The 25,738-nt window shown below is 41.3% G+C and overlaps 2 protein-coding genes across 10 annotated transcripts in view; one reads left to right on the forward strand and one right to left on the reverse strand.

Annotated features, from left to right (window-relative positions):
- PRIMPOL (primase and DNA directed polymerase) overlaps positions 1-2,934 on the reverse strand; it is a 58,617-nt gene extending 55,683 nt beyond the window's left edge. For all 6 annotated transcript variants that reach the window (XM_027598386.2, XM_027598392.2, XM_027598391.2 and 3 more), the window contains exons 1-3: positions 2,741-2,934; positions 1,822-1,888; positions 1,377-1,445 (exon numbers count right to left, since the gene is read on the reverse strand). The gene's annotated coding sequence lies outside the window, so the exon portion shown is untranslated. The remainder of the gene's footprint in view (positions 1-1,376; positions 1,446-1,821; positions 1,889-2,740) is intronic.
- Positions 2,935-3,206: 272 nt separating this feature from the next.
- On the forward strand, positions 3,207-25,509 carry CASP3 (caspase 3). Of its 4 annotated transcripts, XM_027598398.2 has the most exons (8): positions 3,209-3,364; positions 7,406-7,553; positions 15,182-15,246; positions 17,676-17,800; positions 20,982-21,110; positions 21,432-21,607; positions 22,105-22,225; positions 23,585-24,043. In XM_027598398.2, the coding sequence occupies exons 3-8, from the start codon at positions 15,194-15,196 to the stop codon at positions 23,812-23,814; spliced, it is 834 nt and encodes a 277-aa protein (XP_027454199.1). In that variant the 5' UTR covers positions 3,209-3,364; positions 7,406-7,553; positions 15,182-15,193; the 3' UTR covers positions 23,815-24,043. The 4 variants fall into 4 exon arrangements, with proteins under 4 accessions (XP_027454198.1, XP_027454201.1, XP_027454199.1 ...); XM_027598397.2 differs by lacking the exon at positions 7,406-7,553 and having other exon boundaries at positions 3,207-3,364; XM_027598400.2 differs by lacking the exon at positions 7,406-7,553 and having other exon boundaries at positions 3,207-3,364; positions 22,105-22,325; positions 23,585-23,722.
- Positions 25,510-25,738: the final 229 nt, after the last annotated feature.

Below are 25,738 nucleotides of genomic sequence, written 5' to 3' on the forward strand. Positions count from 1 at the left end.
GAAAGTCATGGAAACACAATGGAAAACCAGTCTGACACTTAGCAGACTGAAGAAACCACAATGTCAACAGAGGAAAAAGAGGAATTCAATATATGTTATGGCTCTCATGTTGTCTGCACAGTTCAAAAATTTTAACAGCTGGGTTGAGGGTCAGAAGACAACTGGGGGCTGGACTGTTGGAGCAGGAGGGTTGAATGACAAAAGCAAAGGAAATGGAGACAAGGAAGGCATCTGGCATGCTGGTTTGGGACTATCATATTCCTCATCCCTACCCCCTGGGATAAGAAATAGGTCACCATTTTAGAAATGCTTTTAATTCCTGGTAGGGAAGGACTGCTGTCTTTCTTTTATATAACTGTACATCAAAAAACCCTTTTTACACAGAGGCCGTAACTATTTTTGGTAAGTTTCCAAGTTCCAAAGAAAAATATTTGTTGTATTTTAAAATAGTAGGTTTAAGAGCTCTATTATTTATTTCTTCACATTGCACCACAATGTTAATTTTTTTTTTTTTTAATTAAGCTCTATGCCCAATGTGGGGCCCGAACTCCTGACCAAAAGGTCAAGAATCACATGGTCTACCCACTGAGCCAGCCAGGCGCCCCTCTCCCCCACCCCGCCCACAATGTTATTTCTTAACATTGTGTTTAGCCACGGTCAATACTGATTTTACAACTAAAGGTGGTCAGGCTAGAAAAAAGGCTGGCTTAGTCCTTTTAGAGGAACTGTAGTGGGAGAAGAGGCAGAGGGAAGGAGGAAGACAGACGACACAGCCAGCCAACCTCAGCCGCCCTGGTTTCCCTAGGTTTATGCCTAGACTTGCCCAGCTCGGACACTTGAAGGCCTGAGTCCCAGGACCAGCTGGAAGAGACAGCACATGCTTCATGATTCCTGGCCTCTAGGGAAAGCTTCCTTACTCTTTTGTCTATCACAAGTCAACTCCTCTTCCCTCTGCCCTGCGAACAGATTCATCAGTATTCTGTGCTTTCTGGCATTTATGTTCAGTTCCAGTATTTAGTCATGTTCTGGTATTTGGCAATATTTTCTTAAAAAGATTCTACTTATTTGAGAAAGAGTGAAAGTGAGAGAGATCAGAGGGAGAGGGAGAGGCAGACTCCAGGCCGAGCAGGGAGCCCGATGCGGGGCTCAATCCCAGGACCCCGGGATCACGACCCAAGCTGAAGGCAGATGCTTAACCACCTGAGCCACCCGGGCACTCCTGGCAATGTTTTCTTAACATAATCCCCTTTATAGCCTCTTGGAATACATTTATACTATTTCTCCCACTGCTAGAATAGTCATAATAAACTATGTGATTAAAATTTATTTGTAGTAATATTGCTATATAAGAGTACATTCCAGATGAGTACGTTCACCTTTTCCACTTCGGTCATTTTGCCTCTCAATGCTTGAACAGAAGTAACTCATAATTTCCCAGAAATCTCCTATAAGAGATAAGAAAACATACAGTGATCTATTGTTCTTTTCCAGTTCCCCCTTTCTGCCATCCTCACTGGATTCCCCCATCCAAATAGCCTAACTCTCTGCCAGACTAATCACCCTGAAAACCAGATTTGTAACTTTCCATAGCAACATTCCTTAATGATTCAGAACATCACTCAATTCACACTTTGGCTTACCTCAAGAAGTCCAAACGCCCTCTATAATCTGGACCAGATTCTAAACCACTTTACAGTCTCCACAATCAAAACCACTTAATCATCTTATTTCTTATTGTTCAGGCATCTCACCAAATGAACGATAAGGACCACATCCTGTCCCTGGCCGACAATCACCCTCTTGCATATATATTCCTCTTACCTGGAATGCCTCACTTGCCTCTCCCTCTTCGAGGCCCAGGTCAAAGTTGGCCACCTCTGAGACAATTCTGTAAAAAGAAATTACTGGATTCAGTCAGAAGACATCACCTTTTGCTATGACAACGTTTCACGAGACTAATTAGCGTAATTCACAGGAAAACAGAAAACCACTGCTGCTGCTTTAACTGAAGTATCATGTTGGTAAGAGAGTTCAGCAGAGCAAGGGGTGTGGGCATCACCATGGGGTGATAGGACCTGTGCAACTATACCAGCACCTCCCTTATGAAGAACTGCATGCTGAACCAATGGTAGGGTTTGGAGGGGGTCCCACTCTTCAGTTTTACGGCAGCAGAAAAGGGCCTGCCAAACACGGGTCCTCTCTCAATTTGGGAGGGATTAAGAAAGGCCCAAGTGTTCTTCTTGGGATGCAAATCTAACTCCGGTAATTCTCCTTTTAGCAAGAGCAAATGACTTCATTTCCTTAAGCCCGTGCAGGGATTGGGATTCCTACCTCCAGGAGTTGTTGAAAGGGTAAGAAAATGTGCTGCAAAAAATGTGCTAAGCACTCAACAAAGGGCTGCCATCCATCCATCCATCTATCTATGTCTATGTATGGACAAAATACGGCCCCTGATTTATACCCGAATAGACAGAAATGTTAGGGGCAGCCTGGTTCTTCACGTGGGAATCCCTGACTTCGAATGATGTCCTGAACCTCTTGAAGTTTGACGCAGAATTTCCTGCAGGATTTGTGTTGATAAATTCTGCGAAAACGACCCCTTGTTTGCACCAGGGTCTGTACGTAGTTCGTGAACCAAAACAGGCGGGGAGGCAGTAGCGCAGGGAAGGAGGATTTAGGGGCAGGGAACTGGGGGTGAGCCAAGGAAAGGCCTCGGGCACCAGAGGGGAATGGAGATTACCAGCGCGGGTCGCGGCCTGCTCCCCTTCCTCCGGGAGGTCTGAGTGGGCGTCAGGCCCGCCTTTGACTCCCTCCTCTCTGCTCCTTGGGCCTCGCGAGGCGTTCAGGGGCCCCTCCTTTTACTTTCAGAAGCCCGCGCCACCAGCGGAAACCCGCGGGTCCTCACTCGCAGGCGGGACCGCTCTTCAAACCAAGCGCGCGAGGGCGAGGCCCGAGAGCGGGGCGGGCATGCCGACAGGAAGGGACGCTCAGGCCTATGAGGGAGCGGCAAGGGGCGGCGGGGGCGGGGAGAAGAGTGCGCCGGGCCTATGAGGGAGCGGCTGGGGCGGCGGGGGGCGGGGAGAGGAGTGCGCCGGGCCTATGAGGGAGCGGCTGGGGCGGCGGGGGGCGGGGAGAGGAGTGCGCCGGACCTATGAGGCAGCGGCGTAGGGGCGGCGGGAGCGGGAGAGCGCTGGGGCTGGAGGGACTTGTCCCCGCAGAGGGGAGAGCGCGGGGGCGGGCCCGGGGCACGGCCAGCGGGGGCGGGGCCTCCCGGGAGCTCACCTTTTAGGACTGCGGGCTAGGGCCTGCGGTCTGGGAAGTCTAACCGGTGCGAGAGGAGTCTTGGCTGCTTGGAGGCTGTGCGGTGAGTGCTGCCATCCGCCCTTCCCGCAGCGGCCCCGTCAACCCTGGGCCCGCTCCCTTCGTCCTCCCAAGCCCTGCGCCTGCCCCGGCACCCTGCCCGGGCTTGCAGCTGCTCCGGGGAGGAGGACGTTGGGCACGGTCCTTCCGGCGGATCCTTTGTTATCGCACCGAGACGGGTGCGAGAACGTTCACTGAAGCCTGCTTAGCGAGAGACCCAAGGCGGGTGGAGGACACCAGGGGATGTGGAGGCCGGGGAACGGAGATCCGGCTGTTGATGCGGAGCCCAGAGGACTGGAGGATCGAGAGGCCGGTCCGGGAGCGTCGAGGCCGGGTTGCAGGAGAGTCTGGATCCGGGGGTGGTAACAGGGGGTTGGAGCCGGAGCCGAAGGCAGCGGGGTGCTTGGGAAGTGAGGGTGGCCAGGACCTTGGGCTGACGTTTGGATCGGGAAGGGTGGAGCGGATGATGGGCGCGAAAAAACGGTGCCCCGAGAGGGCTGGAGGCGAGCCTGGTGCTGCTTGAGCGGCGCGGACTGATCCTCCTGTTACTGGAAGAGGGTTTGGTCTCTGCTGCTTTCTCTGTCTCGGGCCTAGATTTTTTGGGGGTTGACCGTGTGACTCAGTTTTCCAGAGAAGTAAATTTCAGGCATTGAATTCCACTTCCTTTTCAGACCTGCAGGCATCCTTAAATCCTTGCAGTTCTTCCCTGTGATTAAGTATCTGTTGCCAAAGTCACCTGAGATCCCCTCAGGGTGTGCCTTTCTCACACTTGTCACTCCTGAAGTCAGTGGGTCTGTTCTCAAGCCATGCAGAAGCTGCCTCTGTCCCTGTACTCAGTAAGTGGCTTCCAAGCCAAAAACCAGCCTTCTCAGCTACCTCTCCCTGTTCCTTCCCCAGTTAGCCATCAAGCCACCTGGACCTCCTAAATACCCGTGAGCTCTGTCCACTTCCCTCCATTTTTGAGAACCACCCTAGGCTCTCACCTAGCTACAGCATTCCTCACCGGCCTGCATACTTCCAGACCCTTCCCCCTGCCCTCCATTCCATTCTCCACAGCACCAGCTGAGTGATCTTTATAAAATAGAATTCTAGAAGACTGTTCCTTTGCCCATAGGACAAACCCAATCCCTTGACAAGGCTAACAAAGCCAAGCATAGGTTGGCGCCTTGGTCCCCTCCCCATCTTATCTTTCGTTATACCACCATTTCACTTACTGAACAGCCAGACTGATCTTCCTACCCATTCTCTGCCTGGAACACTCTGCATTCTATCTCTCCTTTCATTACATCACATTTGCTTGAGGAACTCCTTCTGGGTTTCTGTTCTCATTAAGTTCTTCAAGGTTAAGTTTTCTATGATGAGTTCCTTTTGCATCCTGCATTTCATAAAAAGCAAATGGCATATCCTTTGCAGTTGCTTGTTTACTTCCCTGCTATCTTCCCTACTAGTCTGTAAGCAAATTCCATGAGGGACTATGTTTATCTTGTTACCTTGCTGTTCCTTACTGTTTTTCCCCATATATCGGGTCTGGCACAAGTAATGCCCATACTACAGCATTATGCTTTTTAATAATTATGCCCTATCTGAAAAAAATAAACCTACTTTAGGTTTACTTAGCAAATTATAATTAAAAGATGTGAATTAGAAAGAAATGGCAGAAGTGAAATACGGAGTTGCTATGACAATGTGAATGTGCAAGATAGTAACAGGTGCTAAGCAAAGTGGTTAGACCAGTCTGTATCAAAATGTGCTCAGCCACTTTGTGTTGGAAGTTAGATGATCTCCAAGAATGAAATGTAAAGCTTAAGTCATCCCTGTCACAACCTGATGTTGGAGCTTTGGTTTTGCCTTGCTCTTTTGCAAAAGAAGGCTTTGAAAGTTAGAATGTGTTTTAATGAACGAACAATTTATTGGAGTGTGGCAATAAAACCTGTTCACAGTAAACAACAACAACAACATTGTACCTAATTAAATCAGATTTGCTTTTGCTCTCTTTAAAAGAGGCCTTAACTTCCTGCCATTTTAAGAGACTGACATGTTATCTGATACAGGCAATTACAATGTTTCTTTACTGTTTTGCTTTCAAAGCCAATTTAACACAATCTACTGCTTCATCCCCCTTAAAAAGCAGTCTATTTTCATGTATGGCTTTAAAACAATTTTGGTGCCTACTATTAGATCTTTAAACTCTGCCTCAAATATGGGAAGCACTGGTGTTTGGGTCCCGAAAAAGAGGTGGGAATTTTTAGACTGTTAGATAATGTTTTGTCCACATGTAACATATGTAATGGAGGGGAACAGGTACTTTGTTGTCAGACCACTCAAGGCCAAGTCCCAAGGGTGCCACTTACCAGCTCATTCATAAATTAAGCATAAATCATATATACACCTCATAGGGTTGTTGTGAGGATAAAATGGGATGTCTGTTGACTATGCTTTGTAACTATATGATGTTATTTCTCTGCCTATTTCATTCTTGCCTGCAAATTGCTTATAGAGCTTTTGAATTAGGGTAGAGTAAGATAAAATTCTCTGATCCCTACTGAGCACTGTGTGGCATCTGCCTTGTGGAGCCACTTTTGAATAAGGGAGTACAGGTGTGAGTCCCACACAGGGACAGGATCCATGGCTCTAACCATCACTCCGGGCACTCAGGTTTACTGCAGTACTCTGCACACAGTTCGGTAAATCATTACAGCGCAAATGACAAATGAATAAATACTGACTCAGACTTTTCCCAGTTTCAAACCTTCTTTGGCAGGCGGAATTTCTTTAATCAGGTGGTTGTAAATCCGAATCTCCTTCTACAGAGGAGTGGTTCTGAGCGGGAGGGAGGAGACCCTGTAGGTTATCTGTAGTTTTTATAAATGGCATCCAAGATCCTTCATTCTACATTTATTTTATACAAAATATGGCTTTGGACAGTGGGGAACAATTTCAGCCTGTCTTCCTGGTCCTGGGGCCCTTCCAGAGAAAAGGAAAGAATGGTTTGATCTGTTTGTACAGCACCACAGAACTTAGTTCAGTTTACTCTGTATTTCATTTTACTTGCTGCTCAGTGTGTTTTCACCTTAATTACAAAGTAGATATTAAGAGATTGACTACCAGGTCCAACGGCAATATCCAATTTGGTGATTCTTCTAATTCCCCGGAGAAATTCAGAGACCAGATGGGAAAGAATTTCAATAACACCTCTAGTACATTACAGCTGAAATCTGTTCTTATCCAAACTATTGTGAAAAGGCTGTTCTTTCTGTTTCACTTGCTGAATCTGGATATGTGACTGCTTTCAAGATTTTGTCCTAATAGGTCATAAATACAATCCTGATGTTTTTCAAGCTCTTTGGCAAAAGTATAGCCTTCCCAGAAGTCATGATGGAAAGGCTTCACCTTTACTTTACAGGCATATAGAAAATGCCTTAATAACATAAAATCAGATGTTTTGCTTTTAGAAGTAGATTACCCAGTGGCATAAAAAACACTGTAAGTGTCATTCCTATTTTGTTCATTAATTAGAGTAAGTGCACTTTATACTATTTCAGTGTCTCTGCTGTGAGTTTCTGTCATGTTATTTGTGCTCTCTGTCTCATCTTAATTAGAGCGTCTAGGTTATGGATTTTAGTTTCCTTTATTGAAAGTAGAGAGAGTATTACCCCTCCTATAAGGTAGTAAGTCATGTTGAGGAGTGGGACTCTGCCCTCTCAAGGCAGACAAATCCTGGTTTGAGTCCTGGCTCTGCCACGTAAGTTACTTAACTGCTGTGAGCCTCAGTCAGCTGAACTGTAAAATGGGGATCATTATGTCTCAGACCATCATTGGAAGGACTAGCCAGAAACACATAAGTAAATAATAAATGCATACCTAAGTAAGTAAAAGTATGTTTTGGCTCAGAGTCTAGCCCATGAGCCAGCATCAAGAGGAACTATTGTTACAGGACACTTGTACACAACCCTCAAATCACATATGACATTTTGATTCTTTGGCCTTTTTTTTTGGCTATGTGTTCTGGTAAATCTTTACTCATAATTTTTTTTTTTTTTTTTAGATAGATTCATGGAGATGATTCATAAGTGAGCAGTATTCATTCTGATGTCACATTTGGAGATTTCAAGCCCTTTTGAGACCAGGCTTTATCCTTTACTTCAGTTTCCTATTAGGACAGGCCCTAGGAACAGCCTACTGCTGGGGGACAGGTTAGTGAAGTAGGAATCTGGCAAACTGTTGATACTAATTTAATATCTTATTTTGAAATCTCTACCATAGGCACGCTTTTAAACTATTCATTTTTAATAACAGGGTTTTGTGGGCTTTTTCATTTTTAACACTTTATAACTTCATATAGAAATTTCAGTTTTAGAAATTAATTTTCATTCTGCTGCCTTCACTGTAGATCATCTATTCTGCTTTACTGGATTATTGCAATATACAATGGTCCCTTTAGTTGGCTAACTAGAATATAAATAGGAAAACATTACAACTTTTCACTTGTTTAGGAAAACAGCATGAAATGTTTAAATATCTATTTTAGAGTGACAGTACATTTATACTGACAACCTTCTTTTAGTTTTTGAAGATTTGTTTGTAGCAGCTTTAGTGGCAAGTGTTAAAGGGGTCTAGGAACTAGAGAAGTGAGTCTAAGACCCAAGTTCAAATTGCCATCTAATGCCCATTGGTCTATTAAAATTTCTCCAGGATCTAATGTATGTTCAGAAATGTACTTTATAATCAGCAGCATCCTGAATTGATTGAAAGAATTATATACATCAATACAGTAAGAAACAATTAGTGTTGAGTTCATTGCTGTGCTAGGATATATTTTTTAAACCCTTTTGGTATGTTTTCCCATTTATGTTTTGTCAAATGAAAATGTTCTAAGAACATAAACTCCTGTTATCTCTTAGGGCGTTAACTATTTCCCTTGAGGTATATTTTTTTTATTCTTCTAAGATGAGATCACCATCCCCAGAATAATTTGCATTCAGCCTGGCATTAGCTAATGGAGGTGAGGTAATGCTAAGTGTGACACGTTAGTAAGTTGCAAGAACCAAAGCTCTTCTCCCAAGAGTGTGTATGTGGTGTTTTCATGTGGAAAAAGCAGATGGTGACAAGGAAAGAGCAAATGTGCACATGTCTGATGCAATGAGGATTTTATTTACCATTATATAAATTTGTGATACTATATGAAGGTCAATTGATACTGTTACAATATATATGGTTCAGATATTGATAAAGAAAGCAATGAAACACGTTATAGTATGTGTTCCTGAGAAATCTTTATCAAATTGTATAAGACACTGTTTCAAATCCCATTCCAAAGAACTCCTATTTTTTCCTTTCAGCCACCAACTACCTTACTGAAACAAAATCGTTCATCTCTTGGTATTATCTCTTGAAAATGATATCTCTTGATATGTCCTCCTATCTCTCAATAAGAGCTTAGAAGTTTGATCTGGTAAAATTACACTTCTAAGAATGCGGCCTAAAAAAATAACCCCAGGGGTTGGGCGAGAGGAGGAAAAGGGAAGGAGGGGAGAGGAGAATGTTGAGAATTGAGAATAGTTAAGTTCCGGTATATCCATACATTGGTTAATACAGCTATAAAACTTGATCTATATGAAAACTTTCTTAACTGTTAAAAATGATTTGGTTAAAGTTCAATAAATACATGAAAAGGAAGTGACTACTTAAAAGTCACCTATTATTTAGATGAAATCTTAACATTGATATGAGCCAAGAAGCCAAATATTTTAAAACTCTGGAAAGCAGATCACTATTTAAATTTAAACTTTTTTTTATTATTCAGTTAGCCAACATATAGTACATCATTAGTTTTTGATGTAGTGTTCAACGATTCATTAGTTACATATAACACCCAGTACGCATCACAAAAAAAAAAAAAAATTAAACTATCTATAAGGATAAAATAGTTTCATGCCATAGCTTTATTGTTGGCAAGACATAAAAGGTTGTTAGAAGTTAGTATTTCAGCCTAAGAATCATGACACTGTTTGCAGAACTGTTTGACAAGAGATCTTAAAGGCCTCAGTCATGTGGGAACCCATCAGGGGGTCCTCAACACCCTACATTTGGAAAACCCATTCCCAGGGCCAATTTGAGGCAAACCTGGGCCAGAAAGGACACTGGTGGGAGCTCCAGGTTCAGCTTTAGAAATTTCTATTTTTATTAAGTCTTCTTTCCAACTCTGTTTTCACCCCAGATTTACTACAGACTTTATGGTCTTGAAACATAGATAGTATTATTTTCTTATGGATTGTAATATAATAACAGTAAATCACTTATTATATATTTGCCTGTGGTTTGAGAATTGTTAGCCACTCTAAATATTCTCCCCATTCATCAAATTAACCACAACTTTGTTTTTCAACCACAGATGGATAATTAATTTGCATTATAGTCTGCCCAGTTAGAATTGACATGCGTGGGGCAATTTGGTCTCTATATTTATGGTTCAAGAACGTTTGAGGTTTCTTGTACCTGATCTGTGTTTGTTGTACGTGTGAAACAGAAAGAGAACGAAAAAGAGGGAGCTAGGACATGGTGCGGAGCAGCCAAGGAAAGATTGCTACTTTCACAGCAGTAGCGTTCCCCTGTTTTTATCACTCGTGAAACAGGGCCGAGAGTTGAAATTGACCACACAGTCCTGGTTGATGCAGTCTGTCCTTGCTGATAGATATTATTTTATAAGATAATCTTTGTTACTATTTTCTAAATTTAAAAACAATACAGGTGTTGTAGAAAATATAGGGAAATATCAAGGAGTAAATAAGTTGCCAGTAATCCACCACCCAGAAGACAGCCACTGTTAAAAGATAGGTTAATATGTAAAGATGCTGGATAATTACTTTGGATCTTTTTCTTGTGTTTAATTGAAATTATATTATTATATACAACTTTATAACCTATTTTTACCTAGCCTTATAAGCATTTCATATATAGTTGATAAGTTCTTTTAAAAAGTTTTACAGCTGTATTAACCAATGTATGGATATACCGGAACTTAACTACTCTCAATTCCCAACATTCTCCTCTCCCCTCCTTCCCTTTTCCTCCTCTCGCCCAACCCCTGGGGTTATTTTTTTAGGCTGCGTTCTTAGAAGTGTAATTTTACCAGATCAAACTTCTAAGCTCTTATTGAGAGATAGGAGGACATATCAAGAGATATCATTTTCAAGAGATAATACCAATTTATGCCCCTTCCAGTAGTGTATGAGAATGCCTATCTCCCACACTTCTGCTAGCATTGTGTGTGATTGGGTTTTGGTATTACTTGGTTACAATACATGGGGAAGTACCCAGGAAAGTACACCTCAGACGTTTTGGGATTCTTGTCTCATAGTTTATTTTCTAAATATAGAGAAAATAGGAACAATTTTATAAGAAGTACCTCATCCTCCTTCCATCACATTCACCCTCCTTCACCTATTGTGCCCCAATAGTTTGCCCTCCTTCTCCTTATGGGGGGGATGAACCCTCACTTGTTCTTAGCTGAGACTGATGCTTTTCCATATGTGAGCTAGATTCGCAAACCCTTTAATCCCTTCAGGAACTTTCTCTCCTCTTGCCTTATTAATTTCTCACTTTCCATAGATCGTTCTCATCAGCATGAAAGCAAGCCTTCTATGGCCCATCTTTAAAACCAAACAAAGCGAGAAATCTCCACCCCTCGTCCCCCTCCAGCTCCTATTCCATTTCTCCTTTCCCCTGCCCTGCAAAACTGCTTGCTCACTTGTGTTACCTTTACTCATTTTTGTTCTCCCATTTTCTCCCCAACCCACTGCAGCAACATTGATCCTTTTAAACTATAATGTTTGAAAAGTCTAACACTTGGCTGTTGTGTAAATGTAGAATAAATGTGCCAGATATTTTATTTAATTAATAATAGAACCAGTAAGATATTAAGAGCAGTTCAAAGGAGAATTTGAAGAACAAACATAGATGGTTGGGTATAAGGAGATGAATTTGCTGATAGAAGTGGAACTGGTTAATATCCTGCGGGGCAGTGAAAGGTAATTTGGAAGGGTCATTTTTCTATAGGTCGAAAATCAATTGCATCACTAAAAGACAAAATTCATTTTTGTTGCTATAGGCAAGAATCCTTAGCATGGCTATCCATTTTCTATGACTTAATTTCCTACGGAGTTGTAAAATAACCTAGTCATTACAAGGACAGATAAAGGGTTAGTATCCAAAATTCATAAAGAGTTTATCAAACTGAATATGCACAAAACAAATAATCCAGTAAAGAAATGGACAGAAGACATGAGTAGACTTTCAGATGGCTAACAGACACATGAAAAGACAGGTGTCTCAACATCAGTCATCAGGGAAATACAAATCAAAACCAAGATAGAGACCACCTCACACCTGCAGAATGGCTAAAATTACAACTCAAGAAACAACAGGTGTTGACAAGGATGCGGAGAAAGGGGAACCGTCTTATACTGTTGGTGGGAATGCAAACTAGTGCAGCCACTCAGAAACAGTATGGAGATTCCTCAAAAGGTAAAAATAGAACTACCCTATGACCCAGCAATTGCACTACTAAGTATTTACCCCAAAGATACAAAAATACTGATTCAGCAGAGCTCCTGCACCCTGATGTTTATAGCAGCATTATCAACAACAGCCAAATTATGGAAAGAGCTCAAATGTCCATCGACTGACGAATGGATAAAGAAGATAGGCCATATATATACATATATATATGTATGTATATATATATAGAATAGAATAGTAACCATTAAAAAGAATGAAATCTTGCCATTTGCAATGACATGAATGGAGCTGGAGTGTATTATGCTAAGCGAAATAAGTCAGAAAGACAAATACCATATGATTCCCCTCATATGTGGCATTTAAGAAACAAAACATGGAGGAAGGGAGGGGGGAAAAAAAAGAGAGAGGCAAACCATAAGAGACTCTTAGCTATAGAGAACAGAAGGGTTGCTGATGGGGAGGTGGGTGGGGGATGGGCTAAATGGGTATGGGTATTAAGGAGGGCACTTGTGATGAGCAGTGGGTGTTGTATGTAAGTGATCGATCACTGACTTCTACTCCTGGTACCAATATTACACTATATGTTAACTAACTAGAATTTAAATAAAAACTTAAAAAAAAAGACTCTATAAAGTCAACTAATCCTCAAGATTCCTCTAGACCACACCCAGCACCGTGCTGAAATGATATACAATAATTTCTTTTGCCCATTTTGCCCATTTCCAGGTGTTGGACAATTTTTGCTGATAATCCCCACTATACCCATGACCTTCTTGCCAAAGCCAGTGGTCTGTCCTTAACTGACTCCACCTCTTAGCAATATTTAAAGCATGGAACACTCCTTGAAAGACTTCTGCATGCTTTGGTATACCACATTCATCTGACCCACCCCTACCAACCCCCTCCCAACCCGTTTCAGTCACCTCTCGTAGTCTCGTGCTGGCCTGTAAATACCAGAGTGCCCGTGTATCTCTAGCGCTGATCTCTCCCTGAGTTCCAGGCTCTTAACTACCCATATCCGATGATCAGCTCTAATCTAAGCCACCATCATCTCTTTCTAGAACTATTCTATAAGGCTTTCCATTGTCCTGTGTGCTTCTACTCCAATCTTCTACAGTTGATTCTTCACTCCGCAGCCAGAGTGATCTTTTCAAAGCATGCCATCCCCCTCTGCTTGAAACACACCAATGGTTTCTCCTTGCAACAAGAATAAAACCAAAGCTATTCTCGGCTCCTGAGGGCCCTGTGTGATCTCACCTTCCCTATTTCATCTCTCTTTATGCCTTCCCTTCTCTTACCATGCACTAGTCAAAGTAGTCTTCTTTCTGTACCATGAATACACCAAACTTTTTCAGGGACTTTGTACTTGTTGGTCCTTCCCGGCAAAGATAGCCTCTATGTCATTTAGATCTCGATGTAAACGTCACCTGAGAGATGTCTTTCCCAGCCACCTTAGCTAAAGTAGCTCATACTCCCAGTCTCCCCATTACTTCACTCTGTTTTCTTCTCTTCATAGCCCCAGTTAGTGTCAGAAATCTTACTATCATTTGTAATTATTCTTCCTTTCTAGGATGAAAGGTTGAGGGTAAGAACTTTGTCTTGTCTTCCACTCTGTCTTGGTGTCTACAGTGGTACCTGGTACAAAGCATGTGCTCACTAAGTATTTGCTTACTGACTAAAAGATGGTTCATGCCGGTCATATTCACCACCCTCCCTTGGTTTTCTAGAAAGCCTATAGGAAATAAGATGGTAGAAAAGCAAAGAGCCTTCGTTAGAAAGGCAAAACAAAGACTGGCTTTGAGAGAAAGTAAAACACTGCTCTCGACTGTGAAATGGTGACGCTTCCCTTCCTCCATGTTCTTGTCTCCATCTTTTCCCACGATAGGCTCGCACAATATTTAGGGAGAAGGCGGGAAAGAACTTAGTTTTGGAGAACAAAAGAGGTCTCCTTAGCTTTGGGCTTGGAAAAGGGTGGGCTTCGGTAGGGATTTTCAGTTTGGGAGAAGATGAAAAAGTAAGTTTAGAGATGGATGGTGGTGATAGTTATGCACCAGTGTAACTATACTTAATGTCACTGAGCTGTACCCTTAAAATAGTTGAGATGGTAGATTTATGTATGTTTTATCACAATTTTTTTTGAGTTAAAAATGGGGAGGAAGGCTAGGACTTTCTGTAAAGGCTTTTGTGATGGGGTGAGTCCTATTGATGGGCTTGTATATTCTTTTACGATTTCTGATCTTAGCATACGAGTCAGGTTAAAGTTGTCTTTCGATTCAAATTTTTGAGATCGCCAGGGCTTCTAGAGGCTGGAGAAAGTCAAGAATTTTTGGCCTTGTTTTTCTCTTTTTATTTAGGGAGGCAGATTGCCATGGGAAGTACCTTTACTTCTGGAAGGCCAGAGAAGACATGAGAGAACTCCGGAAGACCAGTAGTAAGGAACTGGCTTCTTCAGAGGCAGCAGAGCAGAGTGGGAAGGAGAGGGCCTGAGTCACTTAGCTCTGTGACTGTGGACAAAGTCATTTAATCACGAGAAGTGGGGTTTCCTGACTTTCAGGAGTGTTGGGAAGAGAAAAGATAAGATGCCTAGCACAGTGCCTGCTGTATAAGTGCCCCATAAGTGGTAGCTCCTCCAATTGTAAGGACTTGCTCACCATGTCAGGTCCACTGGAATTGTCTGATGGACGAACGAAAGCAGAAACTTTAGTTCTCACTTCCAGGTGACCCTGGCCATTCCATGACCCTAGATGAGAAGTTGGAATTCTCAAGCCCAGTTTCAGAGTAAAGATTATATGGAGGTTTGGAACTTCCTGGTGCTCGATCTCTTGAGAATCTAAAGCATTGTAGCATAGTATTATGTGAGGTATACGATTGTGATGGGAAGTTTCTGGGTTTTGTTTTGACTGTGCTGTGTTGGAAGGCTGAGTTCTTAGCAATGAATGACCTGATCTGTTGCAAGAGAAACAAGTTGCAATCTGTATCTTGATCTAGTTGGGAGTTGGTAAATGTAAAACTTTATCAAGCTGCATGCTTCTTATCTGTACACTATATGAACTACAAAGCTCACTTAAAAAAGAGAGAGAGAAAGAAATGGACTACATTACACACACTTTTAGAAAGGATTATTGCTTCTAGGTTTGACTCACCAAAACCTTTAACAAAAAGAGAGGTGAAGCTGGGCGAGGAGTGGTAATGCCAATTGAAAATGTCATATAAAGCATTAATTTGGAGAAATAATCATTGGAATAATTAATATAATGCGTGGTCTGCTCATGACGGAGTAACTTCTGTCTTCTTTATATTCCAGTTAGAAGTATCCATGGAGAACACTGAACACTCAGTGGATGCAAAATCCATTAAAAATTCAGAAATGTGAGTATTTCTAATGCTATCCTCTATAATCAGGGAAAGATGTGTATGTAATACAGCAAACTTTAAGGAATGGGGGAGCAGAAAGGGCTTTCAAACCAGAGAGAACCAGCTGACTTCTTACCTCAACAGCTGAGTGGCTTTTGCACACCGTTAACTTATCCTCCCTGAACCTTGTCTTTAAAAACAAACTTTCACGAAACTGTGGGGAGGATGGAGGGAAAGATGAGGTGTAGCGCCTGACCCACAGTCAGAATCTCCAGCCTGGAAGCAGAAGGGCGCTACAGAAGAGGCAGAACTCGCAAGTCTGGATACTTCTGTGCCTTCCTAAATCCGTCTGCAGGATGAGAGCTTTTGTGTTTGCAGGAGATTTTTGGCTTTCTGTCTATTTATGAGTTGTTGTTGTTGTTGTTGTTGTTGTTTCTTAAGATTTTATTTATTTCTTTGCCAGAGAGAGAGAGCACAGCAGGGGGAGCAGCAGGCTCCCCGCTGAGCAAGGATCCTGATGCGGGACTCGATCCCAGAACCCTGGGATCATGGCCTGAGCTGAAGGCAGGCGCTTAACCAACTGAGCCACCCAGGCGCCCCTATTTATGAGTTTTAAGGCTAAAATGAAATGCCAGTTCTGAGTCTGGGGAAGAATTGACTGATTTTAGATGATCTTGTACCCTTTGTTTTTCTGTCTTCCTCTTTGCAGTACTTCGCTTAATAATGCTTCCCCTAACCAGATGATGGAGAAAGGAAAAAGATAAAATGCAAACACCCTGGGCGCCTGGGTGGCTCAGTTGGTTGGGCGGCTGCCTTCGGCTCAGGTCATGATCCTGGAGTCCCGGGATCGAGTCCCGCATCGGGCTCCCTGCTCAGCAGGGAGTCTGCTTCTCCCTCTGACCCTCTTCCCTCTCGTGCTCTCTATCTCTCATTCTCTCTCTCAAATAAATAAATAAATAAATGCAAACACCCTTCATGTAATTCATGTCATTATCCACTTGGGATCTCTTGTGGAGCTTTCAATTCTAAAGAAAGTTTCTTCTGAGACCCAGTATTATTATTTTGGACAAAAATAGTAGTAATTATTTAGTGATCTTCGTACTAAACAAAAGTATTACAGAACAATTAACAGGTTACCAATAAAGGTTTAGCAGTGTCTGTTTAGGTAAGGAGATTTTAGAAACTAAACTTTTGAAATACAATCTCTTTTAGAAAGTTTGGGGTCTTATTTTCTTTAAACCTTTTAAGTGATTTATAAATTTTCCTACCTTTTCATATCATACAGAATATCATTTAATAGCAAATTGCATGGGAGCCCAAAACAGATTTAGGTCTGTTTTTATCCGATGATAAGTTATCTTCGCGTCCCTCGGCTTTTTGAGTCTCTGCTGTGCATCAGGCGTGTAGTATCCTATTGCTATCTATTATCTGTATGATCTTCAACAAGTCACTGAGTATTAATACTTTCTGAGTATTAATTTTCTCACCCATAAAACACGGGGATCTTCACTTTAGTTAATATAATCGTTTCTGACGTTGACTGCTTTAATTTACTATTTTAATTTTTTTCCAAAAATGTTTTTAGAATTGTATGTAATGTGAACCATACTCAGGTTAAATGCGTGAGGACGTGGACTTTACGTTTTGATGTTTGGCTGTTCCTAGACCTGGTATGTCCCGATCTCTGGCCTAAATCGGGGGTCAGGCTTGCAGTCTATTTTGGTCAAGTTTTATTGGAACACAGTCACACACATTCCTTTACGTGTTGTCTTGGGCTACTTTCACCAGCAGAATGGAGTAGCTGCTTCAACGGAGCCTCAAATACTTAATGTGTGGCTCTCTTGAAAAAAAGTTTTTTGACCCTGGTCTAGCTAACAGAGGTTTTTGGATAAGTGACCTTCAGACAAGTATGTCCAGTTCTTTATAACAGTGATTCTATGTATTAACTCTTAATTTGTTCAGCTTGTAGTGTTTAAGGAACAATTTAGGAATTGTGAAAAATACCGTGCTTTGAGTCCTATCTGCATTTTGTCGGTTTCCTCTCATTTCCAGGGTAATTTTTAAGATCTTACTCTTACCTTGAGAGATAAATATCTCACAAGTTATAAGAAACTTAAGAATTTTAAGCTATAAAATGTATTTGGTGAGATTGTGTAAAAATTTAGAGGAAAACTTAAAATGTGGAGAGCAAAAGCCTGAACTCTGAAGTCCGACAGGTATGACACAGTGTCTGCGTAACCCTCAGCACTGAGCCTCACCGCACTCATTTCCACATCTGTGAAATGGTTTCTCACGAAATTTAAATCAGGAAAGGCCTGTAGCACACAGCCTGACATTCATTCAACAAATGTGCACTGTTCTTACGTGTTATAAAAGTTGTATTAATGTAAACAGCGGCATCGGTCATTTCTGCCTTTGTAAACTGTTGTTTGATTTCCAAACAGAAAGACCTTACATGGAAGCAAATCAGTGGACTCTGGAATGTCCTTGGACAACAGTTATAAAATGGATTATCCTGAAATGGGTTTATGTATAATAATTAATAATAAGAACTTTCATAGAAGTACTGGTATGTATCCTAATGTAATTTTTAGCCCTCTTCAAATATTGTACCATTTACGTTTGGTATAATATGAAAAATGGAACTGATGTTATTAGTTAGTAAACAATAACACAGAATAGCCACAGAGTATAGATAGAGCTGGACCCTACACATCCTCCATCACAACTCTTGATCTTCTACCCATCATCAGAATTTCTCCCTCTTCCAACAGCTACCTCCCATCTGTATGTTGGCTCTTCTGCCCCGACTTCTGTGTAACCCTTGCTTCTTTATCCTTCTGCTCCCTCTTTCATTCTAATAGAAGGAGCACAACAAATAAGGAGTAGTATTTTTTTCTTTCCAAGAACTGTGCAAGGCACCTCATTGGTATTATCTCATTTAATTTTTACAACAACTCTGAAAAGTAACCGCTATTGGATGCTGAAAGGTTAAAATTCTGACACAGAGTTCACACAGGTCATTTAGTAGCAGAGCTGGGACTTGGCCTTGGTGTGTCTGACCACCCGCCACCCCCAGTCTGAGCTCTGAATCCACCTCCTGCACTGCTTCACTTCTTTGTATCTTCATTCGCTCTACTGACTTTTTCCTTTTCCCCCACAAAAATGACAGAACCCCATCTTAAAGAGACCTTTCTTTTACCCTACTTCCTCTTAAGCTTTGATCTGATTTTTGTCTCCTCTAAATTTTGAAAACATGTGCTTTAAGCTTGCCATCTTCACTTCTTTCCATCCCTCTTGAATCTGTTTTCTGTTTTCTACCTCTGCCTCTACCGAAACTGCTCTCTTAGGTTCACCGTGGCCTGATCACCAAATCTCCCTTCTCAGTCTCTATACTGGGTGTGACTTGAATCTACTAATATGGTTCAGACTTTTTTTTTAGAGAATATAAACAATAGAATCCCTTACAATCCCAAAAAGTTAATTAATATCTTGATGTGTTACTTGATTCTTTTTCCTGACAGTTTCTTTCAAAACTTAATTTCATTCGTAATATGTAAGCAATAATTTATCCTGCTTGTTCCATTTAATGTAATATAAGCATTTTTCACGTTGCTATATAATTTTCAGATCTTTTAATGATTACATAATATTCCATTTGCTTGATTTGCATAATTTACCATATGAGTGGACATTTGGGTTATTTCTCCATTATTTTTATATTGATGCTGTGATAATTCTTTGAATTGACATATTGGTCACATTACTAGACTTAATTTTTAATTAAAGAAATTAGAAGCAGCAGATCCAACTTAGGAGGCCATCTACTGGGCTGGTTGGTAAAAATGGCCAGAAGAATCCAGGTTGCACTGGAACGATAAGTAGAGCTTGGTGTTAGACTAGTTAGAAGGAAAGAGTAATTGGAAAAATGGGTGTCTGATTCTGAATGAGAGCCTTTGTATTGCTTTTGGCTGTAAGCTGAGATGCCACCTTCAGCCATCAGATACTCTGCATCACATTGCTGGTTATGATGCCCGCTTCCTGTAGAATTTTACACTGTGGAACCTATTCTTTAACAACCATAACAACAAAATACTTAACCCAGGAGTCTGGCTTTAGCATTCGAGTGAGCGCTTCCTCTGCTTTGAAATGTGAAGGTCAGGTCCTCACAGTGATCTCCTGACAGTCTTGTGTTTTCTATTCTACTATTAAATGGCTCACAACCCAGGACTGGAATTCACTCACCTTGTCACATAGCTGCATGGTGTCCTCAGACTCTCCGAAGTCAAAACTTTGATAGGCTTATTTTAATTTTATAAACATTACCTATGGCCATAATAGAAATTTCAGAAACTACAGATTAGCAAAAGAAAAAAACATTAAAATCACTCATAGTCACACTATTCAGAGATGCTCTATCAACGATATTTTTTAGGCACAGACATTGAGTCTTTTTTCCCATTCATACACGTTAATAATTTACTCAGATCTAAGGTGTGTCCTCCCTAACGCTTTAGCCTTTTTAGATCTGAGTGCATTGTCTAGTCAGTCTGTACATTTATGTGGAGGGTACCGGAAAAGAGGGACAAGAGCTCGGGACCCCTGGGTACCAGCCAAACGCTAGCCTTATTACTTTCAACAAGTTCCTGAACTTCTCTGTGCTCCCTGTCCCACATCCGTACAAGTGAAGTTGGTCACCATCACTGTCTCACTGGTGTTTGGAAGGTTGAAGAAACTACTCATAGCAGGATGCCTGGTGAACAGTATTAATGTGGTAGTGATTTGTGGGGGGGGGGGGCTTCTGAAAACATTATTAAAGGCGTAACGGATCTGAAAATTGTTGGGAACTTAAAAAAAATACACTTCCTCGATGTGTGTGAGATGTGTGTATTGTTATATATACCATTTTTTCTTAAGCAAAAGTAGGATCCTGTTGTTTTATAGTTTTTTTAATACAGTGACCATTTCCCATGGCAAAATTTTGTCTACAGAAATTTTTTTTTAAGATTTATTTATTGGGGCGCCTGGGTGGCTCAGTTGGTTAAGCGACTGCCTTCGGCTCAGCTCATGATCCTGGAGTCCCGGGATCGAGTCCCGCATCGGGCTCCCTGCTCGGCAGGGCGTCTGCTTCTCCCTCTGACCCTCTTCCCTCTCGTGCTCTCTATCTCTCATTCTCTCTCTCTGAAATAGATAAATAAAATATTAAAAAAAAGATTTATTTATTTATTTGAGAGACAGAGAGTGAGTGAGCAGGGGGAGGGGCAGAAGGAGAGAGAGAATCCCAAGTAGACCCTGAGCTAAGCTTGGAGCCCAATGCAGGGCTCAATCCCACAACCCTGAGATCATGACCAGAGCCAATATCAAGAGTCAGACACTCAACCAAATGAACCACCCAGGCACCCCATGTCTACAGAAATGTTAATGGCAACACAGTATTCCATTATGTAAATGAATCATAATTTATATAACCAGACTTCTCTCATTAAGCATTTCAGTTGTGTTTTTCACTATCTAAGCAGCTGTGAAAGATATCTTTATGACCATAACACTGATACAGTTTACGTTATGAAGTGTCTTATGTGCTAAGAAACTAAAGAGACTTTGTGTTACCATGATGAAAGTCATTGAATTTTCTTAGCAGTTGAAAAGAAGAATTTATTGTGGATTGTGTGACTTGCTGAATAGTTTATTTCAGAGCGGTTACTTTTTTTTTTTTTATGCAATTATAAGTAATCCTTTCTGTTTTCAAGGAATGACACCTCGATCCGGTACAGATGTAGATGCAGCAAACCTCCGGGAAACATTCACAAACTTGAAATACGAAGTCAGGAATAAAAATGATCTCACATGCGAAGAAATTTTGGAATTAATGGACAGTGGTAAGAAATAATTAATTTTTTTAATTGTCTAATTTATATTATGGTGTAGCTGTAATTACAATAATAAAGCACGAGAACTATGGCACCATACTCTATATAATGCTACATTTTATATACATAAAATAAAAGTTATTCATGCCACCTCCCTAACGTGGCTTGAGGTATGTTGACTGCCCCAAACTGGGTTTCTGTGATCTCTCAGTTCTGTCTTCAAGTTTCTTTGTCTTCCTCCTGTATAGTTTATGCAGGAGATTGATGGGTGAGTGAAGTTGTATTGGTTTTTTGTATGTCTTTTTTCCTTACTTGTAAACATTTTTCCAGTCTCTAAAGAGGATCACAGCAAAAGGAGCAGTTTTGTTTGCGTGCTTCTAAGCCATGGGGATGAAGGAATAATTTTTGGAACAAATGGACCTGTTGACCTGAAAAAATTAACAGGTTTCTTCAGAGGGGATTACTGTCGAAGTCTGACTGGAAAACCCAAACTTTTCATTATTCAGGTAATGTATAGCTAAACAACTTGGTTACTGAGGATTAATCAGGGATTAATTTACTCATTTGTGGATTAGCCAGTGGATTTATTTTTTTCCCCTGAAGCTGCTCAACTACTGTAACTTTTTTATTCACTTAAGCTACCACTTACAAGATAGAGAATAAATGTTCCTTTTAGACTTGTATCAAAAAGATTCCTTATTTTAACATCCATTTTTACACAGCCTTTACATTTCTTAGAAATAACAGGAATGTGTATACACACATACAGTTTTGTTTTTGTTTTTGTTTTTTGTTGTTGCTTGTCCTTTGGTTGGTTGGTTTGTTTTTACACATACAGTTTTTGATAAATTTTTTTTCAAGTAAGCTCCCCACCCAGCGTGGAGCCCAACCCAGGGCTTGAACTCATGACCCTGAGGTCAAGACCTGAGCTGAGATCGAGAGTCGGACATGCAACCGACTGAGCCACCCAGGCGCCCTTAAATGCTTATTTTCTAACCGCTAGGCCTGCCGAGGCACAGAACTGGACTGCGGTATTGAGACAGACAGCGGAGCCGATGATGACATGGCCTGTCAGAAAATACCAGTTGAAGCAGACTTCTTGTATGCCTATTCTACGGCCCCTGGTAAGACGGTTACCAACAATGAACATTACCTGGAGATTCTAGACACAAAGCAAGTGTTCCAAAGGCTGCCAAGATCTTCACATTCATAAACAGCTAACTGGTCTGTATTTTAGGTACCTTAACGACAGAGATATGTCAGAAAGTTGTCTTTAGCAAAGTTTGGCTGGAAAATGTGCAATTATAAGAAAGTGGGAGGATGGGGTAACCGGGGGATGGGTGTTAAGGAGGGCACGTGTTGTGATGAGCACTGGGTGTTATACGTAGCTAATGAATCGTTGAACACCACGTCAAAAACTAATGATGTATTATATGCTAACTGAACATAATTAAAAAAAAATAAGAAAGCATACTTCCACAGTATCCTTCATGAACTTAATGCCGCAGAGGATACTATATTGCAATACAGAGTAATGAATCGTAATCTTGTGATATGGTACAATATGTGCTATATTGTCATATGCATGGTAATCGGCCAAGAGCTTCGTTTACTTCTTAGAGTAGGATAGAGGTAGGTTTTCCAGGAATTCTTTGGAAGATAGGAAATAATAAAAATAAACCTGAATAGTGTGTGAGAAGGTAAAGTGGAACGAGGGAAAAGAAATAGGTTATTCCACGTTTTTGTGTTTGTGTTATACCTGTCCTATAAATAAGTGTTGATTGATCGTGCAATTTATTTATTATACAACTAATTCGGGGTGTCACAAAGTTTGGAAATAGAGGACGAATGTATTTTTAAAGAATGTTACATTTTTAAATATGCTCAACATGATTTCTTTTTAACCTCAAGACAGTTCCAGGTAAAGTACTTCCAAATTAGAAGCAGTAGATCCAAGAGTTAATCTGAAAAATGTACAACGAATACATTGTGTTCCCTTTTTTGGAGTTTTTGAATACTCTGTAATGTCTTCATCATACTTTACTCGGATGCCTTGTAGACAAGTTTAGGACATGCAAATGTGTGTGCATACACAAGCAAGTGATTGCTTGGATGAATCAATAATCTGATGGCAACGCCATGCTCCTTACAATGATGCCTCTTTCACATTTGCTTCGGCATCTTGTGCATGTTTCCGTCTTCCTCCCTGTGAGAAGGGAAACCCAGACAAGAAGGCTCACCGTCATTCAGCGGGGAAAGTAGTCCACACTCTTTCCCTTGCCAAAAGCAGAGGTGTATGCACAACACTACCCCCCACCCCCCGTACCAGCATCATCTCCCCTGAAACGAGAGGTGTTGTTTATTTCCCTTTTTTGTGGCTAGTAATGCTTGTGGAAGTTTGTGCTTGTTTTTACCTTTATGATTATGTAATAATCTATAAAATCAGATACTCATGGTACTTTGGTTGTTATTCTGCCTCATAGGTTACTATTCCTGGCGAAATTCAAAGGACGGATCCTGGTTCATCCAGTCACTTTGTACGATGCTGAAACTATATGCTCACAAGCTTGAATTTATGCACATTCTTACTCGGGTTAACCGAAAGGTAGCCACAGAATTTGAGTCCTTTTCTCTTGATTCTGCTTTTCATGGAAAGAAACAGATTCCGTGTATTGTGTCTATGCTAACAAAAGAACTGTATCTTTATCACTAAAGCTGGATGGTTTTTTGGGTTTTTTTTTTTTTTAAGGTCATATGCCAAGTGAGGAAATGGTTTAACCAATCCTATATTTTCCTCTCATTTAAATCTAATCGAATACTTCACATGGTACTTTAGAACCTGCTACTTTCATAGCAATAGAACTATGAGGCTGCCTCACACTCAGAATCAGGTAGTCGACCTCGAATTTAATTAGGAATAAATAAAAATGGATAGTAGTACAGTCGTTGTGAGAGGAAATGTTTCTAAATTAACGGCCCTGATAATTAGCAAGTTTTAGCGATGCTGTTATGAATTTTTGAGTAATCGTGGAAGAAGTTAAACATTGTAGTTATGAATTAATGATCTTGATATGCTCCTATGTGAGAGTATGTACTCTGGTTTTTGTCACACTGCAGACATCATGGGGAATAACGTATCCTAGAATGTGGAGCTCCGTGAGCAGGGTCAACATCTTAAAGACCTACCTTGATTTTTAGAATCAGGATTTGGGGATAAGTCAGCTGTATTTTTTGATCATTTATCTGAGCGCATGGTTTTTTGATGTTTGGCCCAAGCATGTCTTTGTTACCAAAAGTCATGTTTAGTATTGAAAAGGAAACTAAATATTTGACCAGAGGAAGTGTGAGCAAATCCCGCTGACTCTTGTTGACTCCTGCGAGGCATTTAGCTAGATGCAACGTTAACGGAGGGGGCGGCATTAGAAGCTCAGGGTGCTGACGTGCAGCTCATCCAGCAGCTTCCATATCCTATCCTTTGGGCCTGAGCCAGCCTTTTGAGCTTCACATACCAGCAGAGTATGTGCGGAGCTGTCATGTGAACATCTCAAACTGTCGATCACGCTGATAGCAGTGTGAATTGAAGAAATTCTACAGGAACATCCTCAAATACAACTTACATAATAACCAGTGAAATGCCGCGAAGAAACAGTAAATCAGTCAGCTGGGCACTCCATCGCTAGAAGGTGGTTTGAGCCTGAGCAGAGACACAGGTGGGCAACAGCCTTTGTGATGAGGGCAGAGCCCTAGACCGGCTTTGGAAAAAGCACTGCTAGCTAGTTTTTTCGTACGGACTAGTGTGCTGGGAGGATGACACTCCCCCACCACCAGGGCAGGAATCTAACCAAAGAAAGCGATCATAAAGAATCTAGCAAGAAAGCTAACCAAATCAGAAATTTCTGAGATGGAAGTTTTCCAAAGATGCTAAGAGTCACAACAGAAACCATAGCACGTTTTATGATACCATTTCTAAGCACGTTAAGTTATTTTCTGTTGAAGCGTACGGTCAAAGGTACAAAAAATGGTGGTTATAACGATGTACTGTTCACTGAAAGAAAGGCCCGTGGCACACAGGACCTTGGCAATCAGCAGACTCACCCCTCCTCTGGTGCGTGGGGAAGCGGCCCCCACCAGGAAGGCCAGCCTGCAGGCCTCCTCACTCAGGCAGGCTCTGAGCCCTTGCTGCATCCCGGGGCCTCACGGGTTTTGCAGTCTGACATTTCACGGGAGCTATCTTTTGCTCAAGGAAAGAAACTCACATTTATAAATGACCACTCTTTGTTTCACCTGTGGAACTTTTTCTAAGTAAATGAGGCATGTAATGGTATCCTGAGATGTGTTCCTGTGTGACTGTTTTGTAAACTTTTGTTATGCTTTTTTATTTCGAAATATAAATTTTAACTTAAAATTACCAACATGTTCAAGTTTTTGTTGTTATTCTTGTTTCTGATATCATGCTACTCACTCTAGTTAAAAACAGTTTTAACCAAGAGCTGGGGCCTGATTTGGAAGGACCAAAGAGGATGCAGCAGGACCCTGTAATCAAATATTTTGAGATGATGGCAAATTACTAAATAGGATAAGTAGAGCCCTCTTCTTCCCAGGCCCTGTCATTGGAGCCCTGTTCCTAGGATGACCAT

Source organism: Zalophus californianus, chromosome 2 (assembly GCF_009762305.2).
Source record: "Zalophus californianus isolate mZalCal1 chromosome 2, mZalCal1.pri.v2, whole genome shotgun sequence".
NCBI lineage: Eukaryota > Metazoa > Chordata > Mammalia > Carnivora > Otariidae > Zalophus > Zalophus californianus.

Bases quoted from the DNA above. Each gene is read 5' to 3' on its own strand.
- CASP3 (XM_027598397.2), top strand. From the start codon at position 15,194: ATGGAGAACACTGAACACTCAGTGGATGCAAAATCCATTAAAAATTCA. The intron at 15,247-17,675 runs GTGAGTATTTCT...ATTTCCAAACAG, and splicing joins TCCATTAAAAATTCAGAAAT to AAAGACCTTACATGGAAGCA. The intron at 17,801-20,981 runs GTATGTATCCTA...TCTGTTTTCAAG, and splicing joins GAACTTTCATAGAAGTACTG to GAATGACACCTCGATCCGGT.